We start from the raw sequence: 25,744 nt of genomic DNA, 5'->3' as shown, positions 1-25,744 counted from the left end.
GTCCCAGCCCCTGTAACTATGACAAGCACCTAAATGTCTGCTTTGAATTGCTCTGTAGGATGAGATACTACCACACTGCTGCAGGCTTGCACTCTCCTTTGCACATCTCTGGGGCTGTAGGTCCTTCTGAGCGTCCTATTCAGCCACTGCTTCCCCAGTAGTCATGCATTAATTGTGCAATACAAATACACAGCCCTGGAGCAGTAGGTTCCACAGTGTAAGTACTTGCTCTGAAATGTTTCTGTATTTCAGAATATTTTTTTTTCTGTGCTTTTAATCTGCTGCTTAATTTGATCCTTGTATCATGAGAGACAGTGAGCGGTTACGCCCCTTTCACTTTCTCCATGACAGTCCTCTAGCCCTAAAATCTTTTTCAGGCCAAAGAGTTCTGCTCCATTTAGTCTCTTAATTGCAGGCAAGTCTTTGTATGCCTCTGATCATCTTTGAGTACATTTTTACTTCTCTGTACCTTGGTTAATATGTGGAAGGCCAAACTGCATCCCATATTCAAGATGCAGGTGCATGATGCATCAGTAAAGCCACATAAAGACTCTCCTTTTCTGACCTTTCAAAACTTTGCATTACCTGGCTTGTTTCTATGCTCAGCACAGGAGTGGACATTTTCATAAAGCAATGTAAAATTGAGTTCACCTTCCTAAGCAGAATTAGATCACTACCTATGTTGCAGATTCTATTTCCCGTATACACTGCTTTCCATATCCAGACTAAAATTAATTTCTAAAGAGTTTGTGGCCAAGTCACTATACATTAGAAATTCTTCTGTAAGTCTTCAGCAGCAGCTTTCAGTTTTAGTGTGCCAGAAGTCTGGAATCACCAGCAAATCACACCAGTTTTCCGGTGGTCTATCAAATAGTCTAGCTCTTTCGTATTGTAGTAGGATTCCCACTGCAGTAACCTGCAACCCAGTTGCAGCTCAAGGATGATGGATGATAAACTGTCTGCCCCCACTTACTCTGAGATTCAGTGCTCCCAAGATATGAGGCAGTGGACACAGAATATATTCTGGGTAGAGAAAGGGACCGCTCCCTCTCTGAAGTCTGTGGGCTATACATGGGCTTCAGCTCCATAGAGAGAGCTTACAGACCACTATTTGTGGTGCTTATGTTTCACATTGATCCACAAAATGTGAGCGCATCGCATGAGTACTTACAGTTGACACTGACATCTCCATACGGCAGCGGGAGCAAAGGGGAGTGTAAGGGGTGCTGGGTGTAGCGCAGGATTGGGTTCCTCCTGTATGTCTGTTCCACTACTTCAAAGTTGGTGCTGTTTTCCTGGAAAAAAAATCCTCAAATGAGGATGTCCTCATGTATTTATGTTCAAGCTTTGAAGTTTTAAGTTTCTGGAGGGCGACAGAAGGTCTAGGTGACCAAAGCATAATTCACATATAAAAAATACTCTGTAAATTATTTCTGAAAATTAAACAAGAATAGCTATGCTGGGTCATACCACAGGTCACCAAGCCCAGGACCTTGACTTCAAATGTGGCTTGCAGCTGATACCTAACAGGCAGATGTGGCATGATTCCTCCCACCTATATCCTTCGAGCTTTCAACAGTAAATGACTAATGGACTTTCTAACCACAGATCCACCATGTTTAGTGTGTAGTAACGAGCCGTTCCTGCTTGAATTTTTCTGGTTGTACTACATGTGCTTAAAGAATGAACAATCAAAATGCACATGGTGTTCAAAGGCTGGGCCTGTCAATATCACACACACTGACATCACATTCTTCCACATTTTGTCCTATATTCTTCCCTAACAATACTTAATGTTCCTTTTTGTCCTGGAACCTTGAGCCGAAGTTTTCCAAGATCCTCCACAGTCACTCCCAGCTCTTTCTTCCAGAACAGTTACTATCTAACCGTATCTAGCTTAGACCTCATAGAGCTCATGTTTACACATACATTTCTTCTGAAATATACTTTTGCGTGTCTTCTAATACGATTCTACGTTTAGTTTGCCACAGTTTCTGAAAAGAAGTCTTTTCAAAAATTAATTCTGCTCTGGTGGCACAATTTCTGCCACTCTGAAGGACATTTTCTTTCCACCCTTTGCTCTGCTATTTTACTACAAAAGTCTAAGATATGAAGAGGACTTCAAAGTAGAGCAAAGTCACATAGCTGGTGGGAATGGAAATCTTTGTATTTGTGTCCAGAAACGCTTAGGAGAGGAAGTGATGAAACAGATTTGCAAATACTTGATGGAGCAATCCCGTGTGCAATTTGTAATTGGACACAGTTGTAGCCTAGACTTATGCAAATCAGCTAACATGCTAATTCAAAATAAATTCTGGTAAGATTTCATTATTTAGTTGGATGGTAATTTAGGTTTCTTTTCTTTCTTTTTTTTCCCTTTTATTTTCTCCCCAAGACACCATCCCTGTTTCTTGCCACATTACCAGCAACGACAAGGCCAGTGTTGATCTGGCTGCTCCCAGCTAACTTGGGAATTAGCATGATGCCACCTACCCTAATGTCACGAATGAGTTGCTGTGTAGGTGTTTCTATGGGAACTTTGCTGTCAATGACACCTTGAATGGCAGAAGCCCAGCGCATAGCTTCATTCAACAGCTTCGTGTACAGTCTGTAGGAGTGCTTTCGCCCATGGACAATGATGTTCCAATAGCCTGTGGAGAAACAAAGAAGCTGCTAGGTCAAACTTGCTTCCATGTTATGTGGTTTACTGGAGGCTAGCAAATGTAATGCCTATCTACAGGAAGGACCAGAAGGAGTATCAGGGGAACCACAGGCCTATCAGCCTGACCTAGGTGCCAGGGAAGATGATGGAGCAAATCATTCTGAGTGCCATTACATACCATATATAGGACAATCAGGCCATCAGATCCAGTCAGCAGACCAGTTTATGAAAGGCAGGTCCTGTTTGACTAACCTGATCTCATTCTGTGACAAGGTGACCCACTTACTGGATGAGGGAAAGGCTGTAGATGTTGTCTACCTGGATTTAAGTAGAGCTTTTGACACCATTTCCCACAGCATTGTCCTGGACAAATTGGCTGCTTATGGCTTGCATGGGCATACTCTTTGCTGGGTAAAAACTGGCTGCATGGCCAGGCCCAAAGAGTTATGGCGAATGGAGTTAAATCCAGTTGATGGACAGTCACAGGTGGTGTTCCCTGGGCTCAGTATTTGGTCCAGCTCTGTTTAATATCTTTATCAATGATCTGGACAAGGGAATCAAGAGCACCCTCAGTAAATTTGCAGATGGCACCAATCTGAGTGGGAGTGTTTATCTGCTTGAGGATAAAGAGCCTCTACAGAGGGATCTGGACAGGTTGGATGGGCCAAGGCCAATGGTATGAGGTTCAACAAAGCTAAGTGTCAGGCCCTGCACTTGGGTCACAACAGCCCCAGGCAACACTGCAGGCTTGGGGAGGAGTGACTGGAAAGCTGCCTGGCAGGAAAGACCTAGGGGTGTTGGTCAAAAGCCAGCTGAAGATGAGCCAGCAGCATGCTGAGGTAGCCAAGAGGGCCAACAGCATCCTGGTTTGTATCAGAATTACTGTGGCCTGCAGCACTAGGAGTGTGATCGTCCCCCCCTACTGGGCACTGGTGAAGCTACACCTCGAGTACTGGGATCAGTTTTGGGCCCCTCACTACAAGAAGGATATTGAGGGGCTGGAGTGTACCCAAAGAAGGGTGACAAAGCTGGTGAAGGATCTAGAGAACAAGTCTTAATGAGGAGTAGCTGAGGGATGTGGGGTTGTTTAGCCTAGAGGAGAGGAGGCTCAGGGGAGACCTTAATCACTCTACAACTACCTGCAAGGATGCAGGTTGTAGTGAGGTGGGGGGTCAACCTCTTCTCTCAAGTAACAAGTGATAGGACAAGACAAAATTGCCTCAAGGTGCACCAGGGAAGGTTTAGATGGGACACTACAAAAATTTTCTTCTCCTAAAGGATTGTAAAGCACTGGAACAGGCTGTCCAGGGAAGTGGTGGAGTCACCATCCCTGGAAGTATTTAAGAGATGTGCAGATGTGATGCTTAGGGACTTGTTTTAGTGGTGGACTTGGTAGTGTTAACAGTTGGATTTGATAACCTTAGAGGTCTTTTCAAACCTAAGTGATTCTATGATTGTCTTTTTGTCTGTTGCTTTGATAGCAACATATGGCATGTCTGGTTAAAATTGACTAGGTAGACATCAAGCTCCCCCATTCCCAAAAGATATGTACCAGTAAGAAAGTCCCAATCCAGATTCTGGTGCAAAGAAAGCCTTCCAAGACACAAGTATCTTGCAGCATAATATGAATATTTTCCTGCCAACCAGGCAGCTCACTTTCACAGACAGCATTTGGGCTACACGGTGCTATTAATTGCTCAGAAAAAGGCCACTCGACACACAGCACCCAGTCAGATTGCCAAACCATTTCTCATGACTTTTAAAAATATTGTGTTTGACATAAATTGAGAGAACACATCAGAGTGATGCCAATTCACTCTGCTAGCCTAGGTATCTGTTCAGTTGAAAAACATGGACAATTTCCTGTGAGCGAGCAGAATACATTTCCTCTCATCTCACTCTACTAAATGCTTCCAGCTTCCAGCCCTTTTTAAAAATATCCCAAGAAACTCCACTACCCAAATGTCCAGTGTTTCAAGTCTTGTTCTAAGGTTCGTCTTCTTTGTCAGGGGGATTCACCCTTCACCCCATATCCTGAGTTCCCTCCAAAACTCGTAAGGCAAGCAAGGGAGGATCATGCCAGGTCCTGCCTTCCCAGAAACGTGTCACACTGCACAGAAGGCACATGTTGCCCCTTGTCATCTTTTGTTTCTAAAAGTTGAGCGATGCTACAAAAAAGACTTACAGTGTATGCCACTGATGTTATTTAGGAGAATAACTTCGACCTCGCAGACAAATGTAGGTCATGCTACAAAGTGACAGTTATTTCTGGAGATGTGCTGATAATGACAGTTTTAGCTTTAAGAACTCATACACTCTTCCCTATTAGGCAAACACTTAAACGGGGACACTAGCCAGTGAAAAAACATCAGCGCTGTGTGTCTCCATCAGGTGTGTGGGACTTACCATCGCTGGCATGCACTCTACTCTCTGGCCCTTTGCAAGTCTCTTACAGTTTCTGTGGGGAAGGATGTCTGCAGCCAGACACAGAGCCTCAGATAGCACCAAGACTACCTTCTCAGCATGACACACCATTACACCCCTGCACCGTCCCCTCCTCAGGCAATTCCACACAGGAGAAGTCTGCTCATTACCACTTTCTTCTTCTTACCTGTGTCTTTGAAGACCCTTTCATCGGGCTGCACGACAGAACAGAGGCTATTGAGCACAAGTGTGCCAAGCTTGGCAGCTGTGCGCTCAGACGACTTGTAGTAATCGAGGGCAGTGTTTGTCAGAACAAACCAACGCTTCTTCATCTTCAGAGAGGACATCTTGTTGCTGCTCTGAACCTCTTTATGAAGCCAGCCTAGCACAGGAACACAACCATGTTAATGGTTTCACCACAACAACAATCCTGTCTCTTGCCTGATGACTCTTTAACTCTGGGACCAGAACTATGGTCCTCTGAAAAAGCCTCATGTTGGGCTCATGTTGGGACCTACCAGAGGTTCCGTATAAAGAAAAGATAAAGAGACAGACCTTCCCAAATACATTGCCTTCATGGCCACACCATGGTCACACAGACACCTTACAGTGAAGTGCAGAGCATACAGTGGCTTTGCAAAGCAGCATTCCTTTTTTTAACTAATGAACAACATGAGATAAATGGAACCGTTACCTTGCAATTAAGTATTTTCAATTTATGGTACTCAAACTGTTGTCTGATAATCTGCTTTATATCATTCAATCTCCTTGAAATGTTTAAGACTAGGATGGAAGGTGTACAGTACTTTTTGGCAAGTCTTTTTTTCCTGTCCTTCTGTCTTGCTACGAGCAGTCTCAGACCTTTATTCCCTCGATTACTTTCTGGAAATTGTAAGGCAATTTGATCATGCACTTGCTTTACGCAGACTGGATCAGGAGTGTCTTCATACATTTAAGACTACGTGATAAGCTGAAAGTACTAAGGAAATTTTAAAATATTAGAGAGAAATGGGGGACTATTTTGTAATTTGTGTGAGATAACTACTCATGCATCAGCTCCTTCATCTCCAACCACCGTCTCTAACTAGAGACATAATTGAAATCTTTTGCTCATCCTCAGAGAATTATTCTCACCTCACCATGCCTACCATAACTAGGTTGGTTTGTTTAGCAGCAATCCCACAAAGATGTCTCTCCTTGCCGCTCTACATGACAGGTGTCAGAAAGAACAGAGATTTCTGAAAACAAAAGCTGCAGTGTCACATTATAGTCAGTCCAAGCCAGCTGCTCCCGAACAGCAGCCACGCTCCCTCCTATTCCCTGACAGCATTTGCTGGACATTTTGAAATAGGCTACAAGCGAGTATCAGAAAACTACATGTATAAAGAAGTACAAATTTTTGTACAGCTTTAGCTTTCTGAATCCATCTAACAGGGTATCAGATAAGAGGCAATTCCAGCACAGGATATGGCAAGCAGCAGGTAGGCAGGTAGCAGGTAGGAAGGAGCAGGTAGGAAGCAGGTAGAGGAGCCACTGAACTCCAGACTGGAACCTCCCCCGCAGATCATAAACGGAAGATGAGAGAGATTCACATGTGGTAACTCACACATTCCCTTTTACCTCTCACAAGGAATTCCTGGCCATCAACCTTCGATTCGCCTTTTGGTTTCTGCAGCAGGGAGATCCAGTGATGCATCTCCTCAGGGGTGTCACTGTTGCAATGAATCACTCGATTTGCTGTGATGATCACAAAAGAATTTGGTCTGCCAGGAAATAAAAGCATTAAAATTGGTCGTAACCATGCAAATATCTCCACTCAGTGCACCCAGAGCCATGTCCTCTACCTTCCCATAAACAACGCAGATTCTCTGAATACAAGCTACAGAGAAAAGCAGAAACACTTAAGGAGCTACACTCCTGTGCAGCTGGTCTGCAAACTGATAAATGCAAAGACTAGATAAACGGAATTAAACATCTGTCAAAAGCTATTTTCAAAAACTAGAAAACATGAGTTACCTAATTACCAGCTGTAGAATGTCCTTGGTTCATAAGCAAAGGACTTTGTTCTTTGTTCTTTTGATGGACTGAGCTAGTGCTAGTAGCACTAGGCTGAGTTAGTACAGCCATTCACCTTGTACTTATTAAAAACAATGGTGCAGTAGCAACTGCAGGTCCCAGCAGGGTCAGCTAAAATGTGTTTGAGGTTGGTTTTATAAAGGATGAACTGATCCTGACAAAACAGGAAAAATTTGCTCCGAGATTACTTTATCCTTCTCTTGCAAGAGACAAATGTGTCCTACCAAAAGAATACTCACAATTCTGCACAGAACTGATGATTTAGAGGAAAACGAAAGTTAAAAAAAAAAAAACAAAACAGTTCTAAGAGGATAGACTCAGAATGCTTTGAAAGCAAACATGGATTTGTATGAGAAAGAGATATTGAGAAGTACAGTGCCACTATGAAGAAAAAGGTAAAAGGTGCAAATCACACAACTGTTTGGCCCTTACATAAGCCAACAGAAGATAAAAATACACTGCATAAAAACCTTGGCTGAAAAAGAAGCATTCTCCTCACAATTTGTTTAACATTGATTTAAACGTTGATAGCCCAGAAGAATGTACCTCAGCAGAATCATGAATAAATTTTGACTGTTCAGCTTACTATTTGTGCCTGGTATTTTACTGATACACAGATAACTATGAGGAGCCCCAGCTGAGAAATGGCTACAACATTTTGATCAATGAAATCTTAGTTCACTCCCGAGATAAGCATTTTCTAAACCAAAGTCCTGGCAATGTATGTGAGAAAAAAAAACCCACACAGACCACAGAAGTAAGTAACTTAATAGCTAACATTTTACCTCAGCACTGTAGTAAGAATCTTTGCCCTGGCTGAACCTGTTAACACTGTGAGAAATAATTAAATGTTAATGTAGAGTTATACGAAATGTCTGGTAATCTCTTGTCTGAAACTAACCAATCTGTGAACTAAAGGTCTGTGCTCTGTTGCACTGCAAAGATTTCAAGAGGAGCAGAGATTTCTAAATTTATCCATTATTCTTCCACAATGCTGTTTTTTTCCCCTAAATTTACAAGATTAACTCAAAATTACTGCTGAAAAAGCAGAAAGTGGTGTGTCTGCTGGACATTTTTGTTCAGTGTCACTAACAAGACTACAACTGCTTGACATTGAGTTATGCTGTTTCCACTTAAAGGAGAAACTTTGACTTAAAGAAAAGGTGTGAACTACATGCCTGTGAAAGAACATAGCTAGATCATGCTAAAGACTTCATTTCTGTTTCTTTGTTTGGAGATAAATTCTTAAGTTTAAACAAATGCAAACCCCAAAGAAAACCTGTACCTACTCACAAGAATATGTTAGAGAGCTTCTGATCTAGGAGATGGTCAGGTTACTGTACCTACCTATCAGGATTGTCTGAGGCACAGACAGAGTCAATAAGTCCAACATCCAGGGTGCCCTGTACAGTGAGAAAGACAGAAAACAGGAATTGCTTGCATCTTAAATGACACATGTTTTCCTTTGTGAACAGGATTGGAACTGAAAACATTATTCTGAATTCCAATAGCTTGAGTAGAAAAGAACATATGACACACGTGAGTCATCTTCACTCCCTAAATAGCGTAAGACATGAAAGGGCTCTACAGGACTGGAGGACAAAGAGCTACAAATTTCCAGACAGTATTATGAAGGTCTAAAATAACCTATCTCAGTACTGGCAAAATACATAAACACATTGTTCTTATCAACTGTGCGTTTTCTGTCTGGAATAACCGTGATCCAGACTAGTCCCATAATCCCAGCCCAAGACATTTTATCTGCATGAAGTAGCCACCCTCTTCCCTTCAAACCAAAGAGGTGTTGGTGATCAAGCTCAGACACCCACCACAACCACCATGTTTCCTACTGCTTACCCTCTTTTTTATCAGCTTTGCTGGTTTTTTTTATAACAATTGCCCAACTTTCTTATACTGCTCACGAACTACAGCACTGCATGTGCTAGAAAAAACATGCACAGAACAGTTAAACACAGAGGGCTGTAGGCATGCCCATGAGCATGCACAGTAACTCACCACAGCATTCTTTGGATTGGCCTGTTCGTCCTGCATCTCCCTCAGCTGCTGCGCCGTCGCGCTGTGTACTCGGCTCAGGACGTTGAACCAGCCGCTGGCAATCCAAACAGACTCAAAGTTAAGGTTCAAGGAGTGAAACTAACTCCATACTATGCTCAAGGAACCTGGAAAGCTGCCAGTTGGAAAATGTCTTCATTCACATTTCCTGAGGACTATGCTACAAAGTATCTTCTGGGCTGACCATACCAGATTGCAATGTCTTCCTTCCCCCTGACTACCCATGAAAATTCTGTGCACGTTCTCCAACTCACTGACAGCTGCTCCTGCAAAATCCAGTTTTCCACTTGCTGTTCAAGAAACTATAAGCAGGCAGCAGCCTTACCGGGAGCATTTGTCAGCAGGCTAAGAGGAGCATACAGCAATTGCAAAGACAGGGCCAGTTGAGAATCTTCCTGGATGTCTGGGAGCCTTTTTGCCTAGTATCTCTCTAATCTGCTCATAAACTTTAAAGTCATATGGCTGTCAATTAATCATGTTTTTTCTTATAAGTTAATCCGGAGTTATTTGTCTGTGAAAGGGCTTCTTGTTACAGACATATCTGGAGGCTAATTTCTGCTGCAGAACAAGCAGATGCTTATCTGCAACTTCCAGTGAGATCAGCAAGCATCTAGACTTCATGGAGGATTCTCAAATTGGACACTCTACAACGGCTGCTAATCCGCCCTTTGCTAGTACAAGTGTTGGTGCTTTCTTCTCCCTCAGAACAGAGACTGATATGGCATCGACAGAGGCCACATTTAGTTTACACTGGTCCTAGCAATTCTGCAATGTTATCTTAGGGCATGCCTATCCCAATTATATAAGTTCTGGGTTAAGACGTTAGTGTTTCTTCAGCTACTGCCCCTTGAATTTGTCTGGTTTTATTTCATGTGGCTGTTCTTTAGTCTATTTCTGTTAATTTGTGTCCAAGTACCTTCCCCCTTCCTCTCCCTACATCCAAATGGAGTAACAGACTTTAAATAACTTCACCGATTCAGATCAAATGGATCAGAGAATCAGTTACACTGGCTGGGCTGAGAGAGCAGAAGCCTTGGTAAGAGTATGAAAAATGGGAAGACACGAGCAGCTATTAGCTTGGCTTTGCATAGCCAGAACAGGTTGTCCAACCTGCCCTTAAACAACTGATTTCCACTGCCTGGCCAGGACACCAAGAAGGAAGGACATGAGTCATTTGTTTGCTCTGCACTGGGAAGATTTTATCAGACGACACTACAGACTCTGATAAGCTGCAGCCTTTTCTCTGTCTCCTGGACAAAACCCAGCTGCTCTCGCAATCATTTACAGACAACATGAATAGACTTTTTGTTTGATTCAAGATTCCATTTAATAAATAAATCAGCTATTAGATGTTCCAGTTTATATTAAGGTTTTTTTGTGTCTCCTGAAGTAACCCTTAAATTCAGCATGCTCACAGCCACAGAAGAAGGTGGCAGTCCTGTGAGTGATTAATAGGCTGAATCATGACCTCTGTAGCTGCAACAGAGAGTCCCCAAAGTAGGTGTGATACCTCCCAGTAAGCATAAAATGACACTCTGGAATGAATCCTCTCTTTTCTCCAGCAAGTGTTAAATAATCATGTTTTCCAGGCTCTCCCATGGGTGGGTGGGCCAAACTTGCACTGAATGAAGAAGCCTAACAAAACTCCCTGCTATACCTGGCATCTTCTGGTGACTCTGCGACTATGTGATAAACTCTGTCTTCTGTCACGACGTCCAAGGCATTTTCCTTTTCATGAATGTCCACAATCTCCCTGGAACACAGCAAATCACAATTTTTTTCACATCATGCCATTCATGATACAGAAGGGAAATCAGATGGCTTGTAACTCTGACAGAAATACAAAATTCCTCCAATACACATTAAAACTTTTAGGGTCCCCTTAAAAAGATTTCTATAGTTAATCTATGACAAAAACAAAGCTTAAGGTGTTAACATTTTCTTCAAGACACCAGCAGGCTAGATGGAAGACGAGATAACAGGGATGTTGATACAGAGGATCCTTTACAAAGTGGGATGTACCACTCTTTTTGGCACTTTATAGGTCCACATAATGCTAACAGGTGACTAGTGTCTCCTTTCTTACAGCAGGAGCTGAGGAATTGGCTATGGCAGCAAAAAGATCATTCAGGAGACTCGGGAAAAGGCATAGTAAATGCTGCCAAATCCAAATCCTGCTGTGAGCTTCATACCACCTCTGTGAAATTATGAGAGAAGCCAGGAAACAGATGGAAGTCAGGGTAGGGAAGAATGCATGGGGTATGTACCCAATTAGCCCCTCCTGGTCTGGCTCCATCTATGGCTTGGAAAGAGCTTCTGCCGGATTATGAAATGCAAGACTGGAAAAAGAACTGTAAAGTAATTCCAGACCCCCTCCAGAGTGAAACTACAAGTTCCAATTGTCTTTTCCTTCCCTTCTGTTTCTGATTCTTCTTGCCCTATGGGAGACCGATAGGCTCACCAACTGGCAGCACTGGACACTTCATTACTGACCCAGAGAGTGAATACTAGGGAACAAAAGGACTTATTTCTTCACTCACTTTGCCTTTCTGATATCAATTGTCCCCTTTAGCTTTTCCTCGCTATCATTCTCAAAGTACATCAGCTTGGATTCTCGAAGCACAAACCAACGGCGTTTCCAGTTGCGACGTGAAAGCGTTGACATGCCTCCACCTTTTTTGTAGAGCCAGCCTGACTTCAGAGCCTCTTGCTTGGTGCGGAACCACATAAAGGCCTCGTTCTTCAGAACACACCAGCGCCGCCTCCATGGGTTCATGAGACCTCCTGCAAAGCAAGGGAACAAGATTTCATCAGACGCACAACCAGGGCCGTGTTTCCATTCCAATCGTACTTCATGGGCACTTAGTTGCCCCTTCAGTTCCTACAAGAAGCAAAGGAGCTGAAGGGGAGAAACAAAGTTATGTTTAAGTTTGAACAAATTAAAACCAGAACAAACCATTTGTGAAATAAAAACAAAATACAGAAATATATGCACTACTCAGGTATTTTCGTACTGTCTTCAGTTTTGTAGCTCAGAGCGAGTCACTTAAGCCCATACCAAGTGGGCACAATTAGGTCTCAGTGGCAAAGATATTCAGTCTAATTCCCTGACATCCACCTCTTAGCTCTTTGGGTTATTTGCTTGATTTAAATAAAAGAAAAAGAAGAGAAAAAAAGAGTAAAGAGAGAACTAAAAGCAGACAAAGATGATTCTGGAGAAACAGAAGATAAAAGCAGGTGTCCTGGATTCCATCCTTCCATGGTTTTGGCTAAAGCCACTTACCTTTCATGTAGAGATAGCTGTGAAAATAGGGTGGTCCTGAGCCATTGAAGATAGTGACTCGTCCATTACAAAACTCTTCGTCTGTATCAATGTAGACATCTACTTCTTCTTCACTGTCCAGAAACTAGAAGGAAAAGGAGAAATACAGGCCACGCAGGTTCCCTTGGTCACAGGAGGACTGGAGCAAATTAGCAAGGCTAGAGAAGTCACATGATCAGAATGTGCAAAACTACACGTATACCCTTCACAAAAAAAAGCAATACAGTAAAACTAGAGGCTTGACAGCTTACTCATTAATGCCTAGAGCAAGAGCATGGAATTTTCACAGCAGAAAGGAGAGTGACATTCAGCAGTGGACATACCTAGAAAACTCCAGTTACTTGCAGTAACAAACTTTTCTGTTCCAAAACAGAGCCCACAGTCCAAAAAAACTAATTTAATGGGTTTAAAAGAGAATTTTTCATTTTGGAGAAGTGTTCTAAATTTTCTACCAGACAGGCCAGGATGCTGGCTGAACAAACCAGAGATCTAACCCCAGCAAAGAAATGCCTTGCTTTACGTTGACTAGGTAAAAAAAGCACGGCCCAGGATAACTGAACCCTAATAATAAAGATCTAGACCACTGAAAGACTAGTACACTATTTATTCATCCCTGTTCTCCAACTACATAATGGCCCCCAGCTATAAGAAAGTACATCACACATGAAATCCCAAGTCATCCCATCGTTTCCTTTACCTTAAACACAAGTTCCTTTGATTTGCTTTATTAATGTAATACTAATGAAGGCAGCTCCTTAGGCCTTCTCCTTCCTTGAAGGCATGTTGCTTGTTTTTTTTTTCTCTGTGACCCCTTTGTGCTCTTTTGTCTCATTACTGTTCCACTCATTCATTCTCCCTCTTGTCATTAGTTTTCAAAAACCAAGTACTCTTGAACCAGCAGCCACTGATGGGATCTTGACCCAGCTGCAGATCTCTTCCTGTGGCTCATTTCTCATGACTCTTACTCACTGAGGAGGCCAGTAAACCCCTCCACTTCTATTTACATTTTAAGAAGAATGGCCTAGGCTGTGACAGAATGATTCGTGATTCGAAGATTACCTGACAGTTATCTGTGAGTGCCTGCCCACAGAGAAGGTACCTTTACTCAAGCATATCACATCCTAAAACATTCTGATGGCTGGCAGCCGACATTAGGGAAAGGCAAACAGGAAAAATTATGCAACATTTTAAGAAGGGTCACAATCTGCCATTGGAAAAGAATAGCAAAGGAAGTAAACAGAATTCTTAGAAAAAACCAATTCATTTTCTAAAAGATATTTTGTAGTTCAAGTCTCTATTTTCAGGGATATAATTTATCTGAAGTATTTTTATGGCTATCATTGGCTTCACACCTGAACTCCTCACAGTCTTATATGGGCTTATCTGACATCCTGTTCTGTAATGATTTATCATTGCACTGTTAAGCAACTTGCCTGAGGGTATCCAGGAAGTACACAGCCTAGTGTGCGATCTAAGCTGAGATGCTTCAAGTGCAAGGCTAGTAAGCCTAGCTTTACTACCCTGTCATTGTCCCTGTGGTGGGAATGGAAAGGCTGAGTGGTCATGGTTGTGTGCACCATAATTTCTTCTAGCCTTACAATAGCTTAACTTGTAATGAGCGGCTGAAAATAAACCCTTGACTCTGAACAGTAACAGGACTAGAAAAAGAGAAGTTTTAGTGAAGGAAACAAACTAAACCCCAGCCTTTCCCATTTCTTCTTGTGATTGTCCAATGGAAGCTCAGGCTACTTCTGTGAAGCCTCTCTGAGGTAGAACATATACCTACAAGACACTAGATGCCTGCTTTCAGCCTTCCTAAAGGGTGTTATGTTAATGTATGGCAATGGAAATAATTTAAAATAGCCTAGGTATATACGTGCTAGCCTGGGTACCAGTAGATACTTGACAGTCACAAGCCCTCTGGTCTCCAGCTTATCTATGACTCTTCCCTTTTATTCAAGCTGATTTTCAATGTAAGAAAGAGTTACATATTGGTAACACCACCCAGCCCAAGCAGGCATACTGTAAGAAGGCAAGGATACTATAAATATCAACAAAGTCACATTAACATCCAGAAAGATGAAGGGAGGGATTCTTACCGAGTCCAGGCTGCCATGGTTGGAGTCCAGGCTGGTACCATGGGAGCATCTCAGACCTTCCTCACCATTCAGAGGCTCAGCTGAGGCACTACCTGCATCTCCACAGCCATCAAACTCCTCATGGTCATAGTCAGACTCCACATCTGGGGGCGAAGTGTAAATCGGTTCTGCCACCTCCCCACTGTTACTTCTTCGCTTATCTGAGTCACTGCTGTAAATACTTTCTGCTGGGTCAGATAGGGCTCTCTGCTCCTTAGGGATAGTGTTTCTTTCCACAAGTTGTTCTGGAGCAGGGGAGACCTCTCCCAGTTCCCTTTGGAGGAGTGAAAGGCTTGTGTTCACAACTTCCTCCGAGTAGTTATCGCTGTTTCCTGTGCTGTGCTGATTTAAGACCACCAAACTTGAATTTGGCCGTCCTTCATCATCAGCATGAAAACCCTCATCCACTTCTTCTTCAGCCAGTGGTGCCACCAGGCTGCAGTCAATGTTGAGTGTCCCCTCACTAGAAAGCGACCGCTCTAAGTTCTGCACACTTTCATCCAGATTGCCAAAATCCAGCAGCTCTAAGAACTCCTGGGCAACCCTGGATGCCTCCTTTTCCAGCCTCTGGATCTCTTCTTCTCGCTGCCGATTGATTTCATTCCTGGTGTTTTCACAGATGATCGACATGTGATCCTCTTTCTGTTGCTGCAACTTCTCAATCTCCTTCTCCAGTCTTAAGATCTCCTCCATCTGACGTCTCTCTTCTTCTTGCAGAGGAATATCTACCTCCTCAGTCTTTACTGCTTCCACCTTTAAAAAAAAAATTAATAGTGTTAAAGCAGTTTCTTCAACACATATGTGTTCCTTGCCTGGACCTTTCATTCCTCCTATCTCCTGTGCTTGCTTTATACTTCCCATCTGCAAAAAGATGACTCTAAGCATCCTACAATCATCCAAAGTGTATAAGCTAAAGGTAGAACTACTGGATCTTCAGGTACGTCCTTTTTTTCCAGCAGCTTTCCTCCTTTCTGAATCATAGAAAGAAGTTCACTGGGGTCAGTGAATTTTTAGAAGAGCTTCTCTTTCTCCTGCTCCTGTTACAGCCCTTTATACGTGACATTTTGGATAAAAGTATTCTGAAATGCCGTCCTCTCTTTCTGAACTATCTTGTAATATCTTGTAGATAGTTCAAAACACATATAGGAGAAATCAACTATATATGAATACATATATGCATAGCCTGTTTAAGAGCTGAAGACTTCCTAGAAATTAATTAAAAGATTTGGGGATTTCGTTGCTTCCTGAGTTGGGAGTCTGATCATCAGAATCTAGGACTGGAAGGGATATTTGCAAGGAAGTGGGACTGTATCCATTCCAACCCCACCCCACCAAAACTCCACCCAGAATGTCTTGGCATTCTTTGGCATCACTGGATGGATGATGGCTGGCTGCTGAAGACTCTATCTTCCTCTATTCTTCGCACTGAAGTAACAGGAAATTTCCAGCAAGTACACAATAATTAGAAGATGGAACATACTGGTAGCTTTCACTGATTGTTTAGCTATAAGATAAAGCCACCCTCTCCTCCATGGAGGATGCTGAAAACATACACACACACAAGAAAAAGCAAAACCAAATGCCAGAAGGATTTAATGTACTTCCTGATAGGAGTATGACAATGTAGCCAATTAGTTGGGCCATATAAGTCAAATCTTTGGTTTCTTTACAGTTACCCTCTTGCTTGTTCTCTACCTGAGTCTTACTTGTGGACAAATGCATTTCTACACTCTGATCTGTCATCTCTCTTGGAGAGCCAGTCTGAAATGGGGAACAAATGGTTTGGGAAAAGAAATAAGAAGACACACAGCTGTTTTCACACACCTCAGGGTAGGTGGTCTGCTCTTTGATATATCAAGTACCAACAATTAGATCAGTTACAAGAGGATTATTTTAGCCATGGTAGAAGCCGGCTGCACTCTTGACTGCTATGGGCAACAATCCAGCAAAACAGGCTGGTACAGTGTGGCAAATCACAAGGTCATGTAATAAGCTGAAACAGTAGAGATGAAACAGTAGAAAGGATGCTGGATGTTCAGTACAGAAATTTTCAAGTAAAAGCTACACAAGCTGGTACACGAGCCTTGAAAAAACCCTTACCTTGTTAACTCTACGCACCTCTGCCAAAGCCAAACATCTGCAGGTTTTGAGTGAACAAAGCCCATTTTTTAAATAGTGTTGCCACAATAGCAATACTAGCTCCAGGTGAAGCCTAGGCAATTAAGGACCCCCCACAGATATTCACAAGAAGGCATATGAAAAGAATAACTGTTAAACTTACCTGTGACACCTGGTATGGCACATTCAGTTGCTCCTTTTCTCTGTTAAAAACCAAGACATCACAGTCAGAGACAGATCCAGTTCTCCTATGTGAGAAGAACTTTCAGAATTTCATGGACACATCATTCCTCCATGGGCAAGGTTAAAATAAAGTACCTGTTGCAGGACTGACTTAGAAGCTTTTGTAATTTATTAAAAATCAAATACTCCGTGGTTGGCAAGACCTTTGTGGATACAACAGATTTTTTGCACGCACTTAACTTTCAGATCAATCAGGAAATTGGATAAGCTGGAACACACTAGGAAGGACGTTGGAAGCAATGACAGACAGATCAGTTACTCATAATTAATGTAAATAGAATCTTCTGAAGTACTATACATCTGTGGATATTAAGTGAAGTTGTACATCCCTAACTGACAGATATCAGGAAGCTGTTTAGCTTTTTAAAATAGAATTGTTACAATACTAGCATTGCACTTATGTTTTGTTTTGCTCTTACTGTATTAAAGCCCCCCAAATTTATTAAATTGTTTTACTTTATTAAATGACTACGTTGAGGACTTTCTATTCTTAAGATTTGGATGTTCCAGCTTGCATAATTTCTCATTGGCAAGCAAACCCTCGTTTACTAGCAAAGGCTGCAAGACTCAAAGTTTGTTAGTAAACATGAGTAGAGGAAAAAATCTATCCCACGGGTGCTGCATCTCCACACAGATCAAAAGGGTTGTACTCCAAGGGAAAGCTGTCAGTAAGGCCAGCTTGTCCATAGAGAACATGCTAGAAGCAACTGAACTAGTAAACAGACAAAGGCCAGGGTTCTGCATAGGCTGTAGCTGGATGGAAGAGCCTGCCTGTAACAACCACTGTGCAGCTAAATTCAGAATGGCAGTCATAACTTTAAAATCTACAATTCAACCCCAAGCAGAACAGGAGGGCAACAATATTTGTTTCCCAGGCTCTGCACCTTTTCCAAGACAAATTCTCAACTACAGCTTTAAACTGCAGTCACAAAGTCCTTAAAGCTCTTACTCTTGCTCTCTCTCTCAAAAAAAAAAAAAAGCAGGAAATGGTTATAAATGAAAGCTGACATAGGCAAGATCCAGATGGTTCCAAATCTACTGAAAGATCCCTAACAGTAGTCATGAGTTAAAACAACTGCCTTAAATGATAAGAGAGTTCAAAAAGCAAAGCTATTTAAAAGCAAAACAAAACAGAAATACCATCTAAAATGTACACACTAATTCCTACAACTGTTCTTCACATTTTTAGAGACCTCTGGTATTACTTGCTGCTTTCCATCCATCTCCAACTGATCCACACTCTTCATGAAATGTGATACCCCAAACTAGGGTATACAGGCCAACTTAGGCCAACCAGGGCCAAACCGAACAGAATAATCACCCCCACATCTTAGAGAAACAATCCTGTTTACAGACAGCATTTGCTTTCTCCTCTCACACAGCGTGACACTGGTGACTAATACTCAGCCTCCAGATCTTCTCCCTGCTGTTGAAGTAGGGATTCCTCCTTCTCTCTTTGTGCATTTGATTATTCCTAACTGTAGATCTGCAGATGTCTGTATAGAAAGTTATCCTATGTTTTCCGGATCATTTCTCTAATTTGCCAAAATTATTTGAATCGTAATCCTGTCTACCTATATACTTAGTCCCTCACCAGATGGTTTTATCTGCAAATTTAGTAAGGATATTGTATTTCCTCACCTAACTTACTATGAAAACATTTCACTAGTGCCATATCCAGCAAAGACTTCTCTCCTATTTAGCAAAAAAACTACAATTGTTTACTAATTAAAATGCAAGAATATAATGCAGTAAGAACACAAATCCTAGTCTTGCTTCAGGTACTTTTTTTCCAAACCACATACCTTATAGAGTTTTAGAGTACTGTCATAACATGTCAAAGCTCTTATCTACCCTCTACCTACCCACAGTCAAGTTACCTACCCTCTAAGGCTCTTCCCTATCCACAAGGCATGTCATAAGCGAACACAGAAGGAAACAAGTAACTTTAATGCTGTTTGTTTTTCAGAAATCCACGCTGGCTCTTAACTCCTTTACCAAGCATTTACAACTGTTTGATTATTTGCTGCCTTATCTTCCTGAAATTGAAGTTAGGCTGACTGGTACACAAGTCCCTCATTCTTCCTTTTCCCATTTTTAAAAAGGGGTCATTATATTTGGAATTTTCCAGTTTTATGGAAACTCTGTTGCTATCTACATAGGAGTAGAAAGAGAATAGACAGTGATTCAAACTGCTTCAGACAGTTCTCCAAGTACCCAAACATTAATTTCACCAAGTCTGGATGAATTCTTTGTAACAGGATTTACCTGAGCATTCTTTAACCTTCTACTTTCCTGCTAGTTTCTAAATTCATTGCACCTCTGTACTAACTGTATTTAGTGTCCAACAGTTAAGCTTTTTGGGGAGGACAATTAAAAATGGCACCAAATACCTTAGCTTTCCCAACATTATAATTTACTCCTCCTGTTGAACAGTAGACTAAATTGCACCATGTCCCCTTTTTACTAACAGTGTATGCACATGGACAATAACTGCATGCCAACATTTAGTTTGTTATAAGCTCAGGTTGCAGCTTGGTCCTTCTAATTTTGTCTCTGTATGTGTATTGTTTTTTTTTACTTGTTCATAACTTGTAGAGTAACTGATTTGAAACTTCTGTCGACTTCCACCTCATTTTTGAAGTCAAATGGAAGTTCAAGATTTAGACAAGTTGGTCTGCTATTGCCTTTTTGACTACTCACTCTGAATGAAGCCATTTGACATCAAGCAGAAAATGAAAGCAAAATAAGCCACTGATTCCTAGAAACACTGACACTTCTTTACAACAATGCTGAGTCCAACACCCCTTTCATGGGCTGGGAACTAAAGTGCAGGGGCAGAAACAGAGCAGAGCCAATAAACTAAACAGATCCTCTTTCCTAAAACTACATCAGGACAAGTTCTACTTATAGTACAATGAGGACTTCAGACCTAAGAAAGTGTCTGTAGCATTTGATACCAGCAAACTAGTTATTGACATTTGCACAGCTTCATATTGCTGATGAGGCTGCTGTTGAAAATAGACATGTTGATAAAATGGAGCCTTCAGTGTTGTTCAACAGATTCTTTGACTGAACCGTTCACTGTCACAGACTCAATGGCTTGTCCCACCAGATACATCACCCTACTGTCTCCAGTGAAAACTCAGGCAATCTCTCTTCCTTGTGACATGCTTCTAAGTTTAGAATCTTCTGATGCTTGTCACACATCTTAGTCTGCCAAGATCCAACTTTGGGACAAATATGTAACACAAAGAAACATAACCAACTAGTTATGAAAAACTTAATATGTCATAGGATTATTTGTTCAAACATATAATAATCTTGTAGTTGAAGTTTTACACTTCTTAAAACAAAAGATTATCAAGAGAGACACCCAGTTTGGATAGGATGTAGGCAACCACAGAGCAAACAGTAAATGATGCTGGTGTACTATCACCGCTCAGAGATTGACTCTTTAGGTCATATTAGATCTTCCTCCTCCCTCCTGATCTTGACACATCCATATCCCTGATGAGAGACACCCAGCAGGGAGAGCAGGTGTATTCTCGTGAGTATAAGAGCTGCAGCAGCATCACAGGTGCATTGCCCATTCTGCTCTCTCACCCAGCTTACTGGACACACAAGACCCATTATACTGGTACTTTCTCTGTTAATCCCTCCAGATTCTGGAAGACTGCATAAAACTTCCCTTACCACTGCAAAGGCAACTAGAAAATGATGCGTCTCTCCCCACTAAGTGAAACTGCCTCCTTTAGTGTATATTCCAAGCAGAAAAGCACTAAACAGAGGTAAAAATATACCAGAATTCACTTTCCTAAAGGAAGCAGGACACTCCTTGTCCACACTGCTTTTCTGTTCTCAGCTGCCCCCTGCCCATCCCAACTCTGTCCCCTGGCACTGGGACACTGTCTCAAGCAATTGCTGTTCCAGTGTCCCCGTCACGTCAGTGCCCCAGACCCGCTTTTACACCTCAGCAGCTGTAGCGCAAGGGAACTATGAGCGCAAGACACCATCCTGTACCTTTCCTTCACCTCCTCCTCCTCCCGTTTCCTCCTACGCTCCTCCTCTTCTTGCCATTGTCTTTCCTCTTCCTCTCTTCTGAGCTGTTCTTCCTCTTCTTGCCTCCTTCTCTCCTCCGCTTCCTGCTGCTGCAGCAGGTGCTGGTAGAGGCCTCGAGCCAGGCGGCCACGCCAGTGCTTCTGCAGAGTGATGGCGGAGGCCTTCAGTCGCAGCAGGCTCTTCTTCCAGAAGTACGCACGGTAGTTCTTTTGGATTATAACAACACTGGCTAGCACCTTTTGGTACTTCTTCCTAAAAACAGAACCAGACACTTAACGCGCCACGAAATAGCACATGCTTCGCAGTTCTCATGCCCTGGTATGTTGACCGATCTTACCACATCCATAGAAAAACAAATTTGGAAAAATACTGCTCAGAAATGACACAATTTCTGTTCCTCTGACGCCACTACCCATAAATCACATTCCCCTTGCTGTTCTCATTCCTGTATCTACCGCTGGTTTGTTTCTGTGGGCTCCTGCTTTTGTGAACATCCTCAAGAGGATGAAAGTCAGATATTTTGCACATGGAAAGAGAGGGGCCACTGGCCCAAAGTCTCCTTGCACAGCACATCCATTCACTATGCGATTCACAAAATCACTCAGCATGGATTTACTATAATAAAAACATACAAATAGCCTTACTATTTGAGGAAAAAGTCCCTTATTGTCCTATCTTTTAAGTGCCTTAAAGCAAAACCAGGGCAAAAATAGATCTGGTCACATTAACCTCTTATTGTTTGGGGGAAAACACAATGATACTACAATATTGATTGCAGAATGTAACATTGTAATAGGCTCCCATAAACGTATACTCGCATCGCATAGCATTTTGTTTAAACAATAATAATATCAAAATCAACTCTGCAGCATTTTAAAACAAAAAAGCATTGTGTGGCCCCAGAAGAATGAACGTTCAGTATTTCTGTAATCTAGCGAAGTTCTATAAAAGTCAGTTCCTGCCTCTGCATTACAGACTACTTTAATTAAGGACTTGAACAAGAAGTCAGTGGTAGAAATTTGTCCACGAAACAAATATTAGGCAAATAACAAAAAAGTTAATATTACACCTTAATCTGGACTAAACTATAAGCTAGATTCAAGCAAACATTAAACAATCCAAAAGAGCCAAACATAAGGTCTTGTATTGAAGAATCAAAGGCCAAACACACCTGATGTGGGACCATGTTAGGAAGCAGTAAGTCAAAAAAGCATTTCTGTTCCACAGATACCATCAGGTGAGGGCAAATTCCCATCACAACGACATAGAAAAAAATACTACTGTGATTCTTGCACTTGCAAGCAGAAATACTGCATAGAAGGGGACTGGACTTTTACTTTTGTCCTGTGTTCAATGTCAGCATCTTGATTTCAAGAAAAATGTTGGACCCTAAAGGGATTTCTGAGGAAGCAGGATTGGAACCAGAAATTCTGGCTTATAGAAAGAGAGTACTTGCTCCGTGACCTTAAGAAAGAGAAGACTAAGGTAAAACTTGATGCCAGTCAAAGTACTTACATTTTTGGGTGGGATTTCTACTTATCCATCAGAGTACATAACAAGATTTAATTGACCTGAAGCTGAAGTCTACTCAGGCTGGAAATCAGTGAGCAATTTTTAAAGTTCCTGAATATATTGGCACACCTTAAAAAATTCCTGTGGGGCAACAATCATTGGTACTATTCAACTCAAAACCTTCTTTACCCCAAACCAGAATTTGCAGAGGGAAACTCTGTGGGGCTGTTACACATGATCTTGGGCCAGCAAGTCTTACAGTCTTGGAAAGTACACTGGAAATAGCACAGTATTATCACATATCCTTCCCACAGACCTTCTGCAATCCACCGAGGAAAAGACACACCTCATAATCCACTTCCTGGCAATCAAACCCCCTTCAAACAGCAGCACGGACCCATGCTGCCAGCTTGCCACCTCCCTGCACATCAGATATGTCAGCCTAGTCAAGAAAACCAGGAGAGGGATACTAATAGCGGTAGTGTGCAGAGGTCATGCTCTTTTCTGTAAGTATTAAGTCAAAGGGAGGAAGTAGAGAGAAAAGAAGAGGAAAGGGAAAAGTTGATAAGAAGAAGGAGCTTTTAGGTGACTTGCTCCTGGGCTGCAGTCCCCTCACCCCTTCTCCCTCTGTCCTGCACATGGGGCGTGAACAGCTGCACAAGTACCCTCTGCCAAGGCAGATATAAGTGCATCAAAAAGGGCACTCTGACTTCTACAAAATGCATCTGCCAGAAACTCTCTCCAGTGCAAACCATGCCAAGCCCTGCCCAGCTACAGCCTGGCTCTGCCTGCTAATATGCCAGGCTGAAGTGCCCCCTCATTCCTCATGACGGCAGCCAAGCTTGCAGATGCCCTTCAGCTGGAATTGCTGCACACAGGCTGTGAATTTCATTCCTCTTGGTTAGCCACCCTCTTGCAATGGCCAAAGAAATTCAACCTGCAGCCCATGCCAAGGAACTGGGAGACATCCTGATTGTGTATCACAGCAGAAGGCAAGGTGGCTGCAAGGCTCCAGTGCTGCATTTGGAATTTAGTTAATTATTCTGTTGATGAGCTGTAGTTATGCCTCCAAAGACTAGAGAACACAGGGCTATGGAGTAATATCCTGCAGTCTTCTCCCCCTGAGCAATAAGGTCTTGCAGAATTCAGGGACACAGCCAAATGTGTACATGGATTCTGCAAGCCTAGGAACAGTTACATGTATTTTAGCTGGTGAACTTGTTACCTGAAGCTCAGAGTTCCACAGATCAGCTATGAAAAATGGGGTCATTTGAATGGGCTTGATTTTCTTGTCTCTCATTTTAGTGTTCAGTCAGAAGTACCAGGCTGAAGAGAATGACAGCAAAGAAAACAGTCTCGCCCTTACGATTGGTTCTGCAGGCTCATGGAACAAATTCACCAAGGCAAAGAAACCAGTGAAATCTTCCCTTGTGGCATATGTGCCTTTCTTTGCCAGTTTACTTTGCAGGAGACCAAATGAATTTAAATACACTTATCCTAGCAAAACTTAGAGAAATAGTATCAAGCTTAAGGCAGCACACACTGGTACTCCTGACTTCTGCCCAGATCTGCACAGACCACTCCTACTTGCCCAAATTCACCCCCTCTTGCTGGACTTTCTCCAAAACAGGTGCAGTGCAACTGGAAAGACTTCTCAGAAAAGTTTTCCTGTGTCCCTCCTTTAGCTCTTTCCTTACTCCCTGCCCCTGCAAAGTTCAGTTACCTCCAGCTGCTTGAGAGGATTTCCAGTCGGGCTGCAGAAGCACAGCTTGTTCTTAAAGATGAGACTCAGAAGAGCAAGAGGTGGGCTAAGGAACTCAGATCTGTGGAGACTGGAGGACCACGAAATCTCTACGCAAGAGGAACGCTACTGCAACACTGTCTCCATCGTAGCCCTGCAGGGCAGCAGCTATCTTCCCAAGAACTCAGAAAAACAGTAATCCAGTTTGCCTGCCGTGATGTGTCCCAGAAAAAATCAATTTTCCTCTGCTAATCCCTACCCCTCTCACTAAATGCTAGATGCAAAGTAAAATAGAGCAGAGGCCTTGACACAAAGAACTCGCAATCTCATGTACAAACAATAGAGCTCGCTCATTTGTCTTCCTAGAGGGAAATAAATAAATGAATAAAAGCCCCCGAGACCAAATGTGTGTTTTGCTGATATGACACACTGGCAAGGCAGGCTACAACCCTTGCACACACTTCCCAATGCAAAATGAGCTACCTGGCGTAACTGGAGCTCTAAGAAGAGTGCCTGCTTGGAACAGCTCCTCCGGGAAAGGATTTCACCTCTTCACACCCCTAACTGACAGGTGTCTGGAGCAGAGACCAGCCAGGAAAGAGCATCCTACTGGGATTAAGTGTGCATGCCACAGTCATTAAGGAGTCAGCTGTTACACTGGCTTCGAGGGGCAGAGGAGGGGTGGTTTGTCTCCAGTTGGTTCTCCCAACCCTCCTCTGGTCAGGTGCAAAAGGGAGTGGCAAGAGGAGATTACTGGTGCAAAGCTGGCCAAAAAACAATCCTGAAGAGTTAATTAAAAGGAAAAGGAGATCACGAGGCAAACAGGCAGACCGAGGGAAGAGGGTGAGCTAAGGCAGAGCTGGAAGTGAGGAAGAAGTGATTTGCAGCAGGGGGAGCAGAAAACGGAGATGCCAGGCATAAGGAAAAGGAGAGGACCCAAAGCGCAGGTGGGGCCCAGCCAGGGGAGCCCTGAAGACAAGGAAAAGGTGTCCTCGGAGGCAAGCGATGGGTGCAGAGGTCCCTGCAGAAGCCTGCTGAGCAGTGTCGAGGGAGGGTGCAAGCGTGCACAGAATCGAAGCCGAGGTGGCGAAAGTGCAGAAAGGTTTCAGCAGAAGCGATGCCGGCCGGGAGGGCAGATACCGCAGCGGCCCCTTCGGATGCAGGAGGGGAAGAAGGGAGGGATGCCTGGGGACTGAGAGCAAAGCGGGGAGTCGGGGCAAGCCAGGCACACAAGCACAGGGATGTGGGGCAGCCCCCGGCACTGACCTTGCCATGTAGCCCAAGACGTGGGCCCGGATGACTACAGCTGCTCTCCTCAACTCCTCTTCCCGATCCTTCTCCAGCTTCTGCTCAAGAGCTTCCTTCAGGAAAAC

The 25,744-nt window shown here is 42.8% G+C and overlaps 1 protein-coding gene across 1 annotated transcript; it reads right to left on the bottom strand.

Moving 5' to 3' along the window:
• Positions 1-1,171: 1,171 nt before the first annotated feature.
• LOC103782568 (unconventional myosin-X-like) lies at positions 1,172-25,741 on the bottom strand (the record flags this gene model as incomplete). Its single annotated transcript, XM_008950337.1, has 12 exons — positions 1,172-1,295; positions 2,494-2,651; positions 5,274-5,468; positions 6,707-6,849; positions 8,510-8,565; positions 9,179-9,272; positions 10,893-10,988; positions 11,776-12,019; positions 12,519-12,642; positions 14,657-15,448; positions 16,977-17,016; positions 25,638-25,741. Coding segments are annotated over 12 exons (2,170 nt in total), but the record flags the coding sequence as incomplete, so codon positions are not given.
• Between the last annotated feature and the right edge of the window lie 3 nt (positions 25,742-25,744).

Source organism: Merops nubicus, unplaced genomic scaffold (genome assembly GCF_000691845.1).
Source record: "Merops nubicus isolate BGI_N331 unplaced genomic scaffold, ASM69184v1 scaffold14612, whole genome shotgun sequence".
NCBI lineage: Eukaryota > Metazoa > Chordata > Aves > Coraciiformes > Meropidae > Merops > Merops nubicus.
The sequence above is the reverse complement of the archived record's forward strand: the minus strand, read 5'-3'. Positions and strand labels throughout refer to the sequence as shown.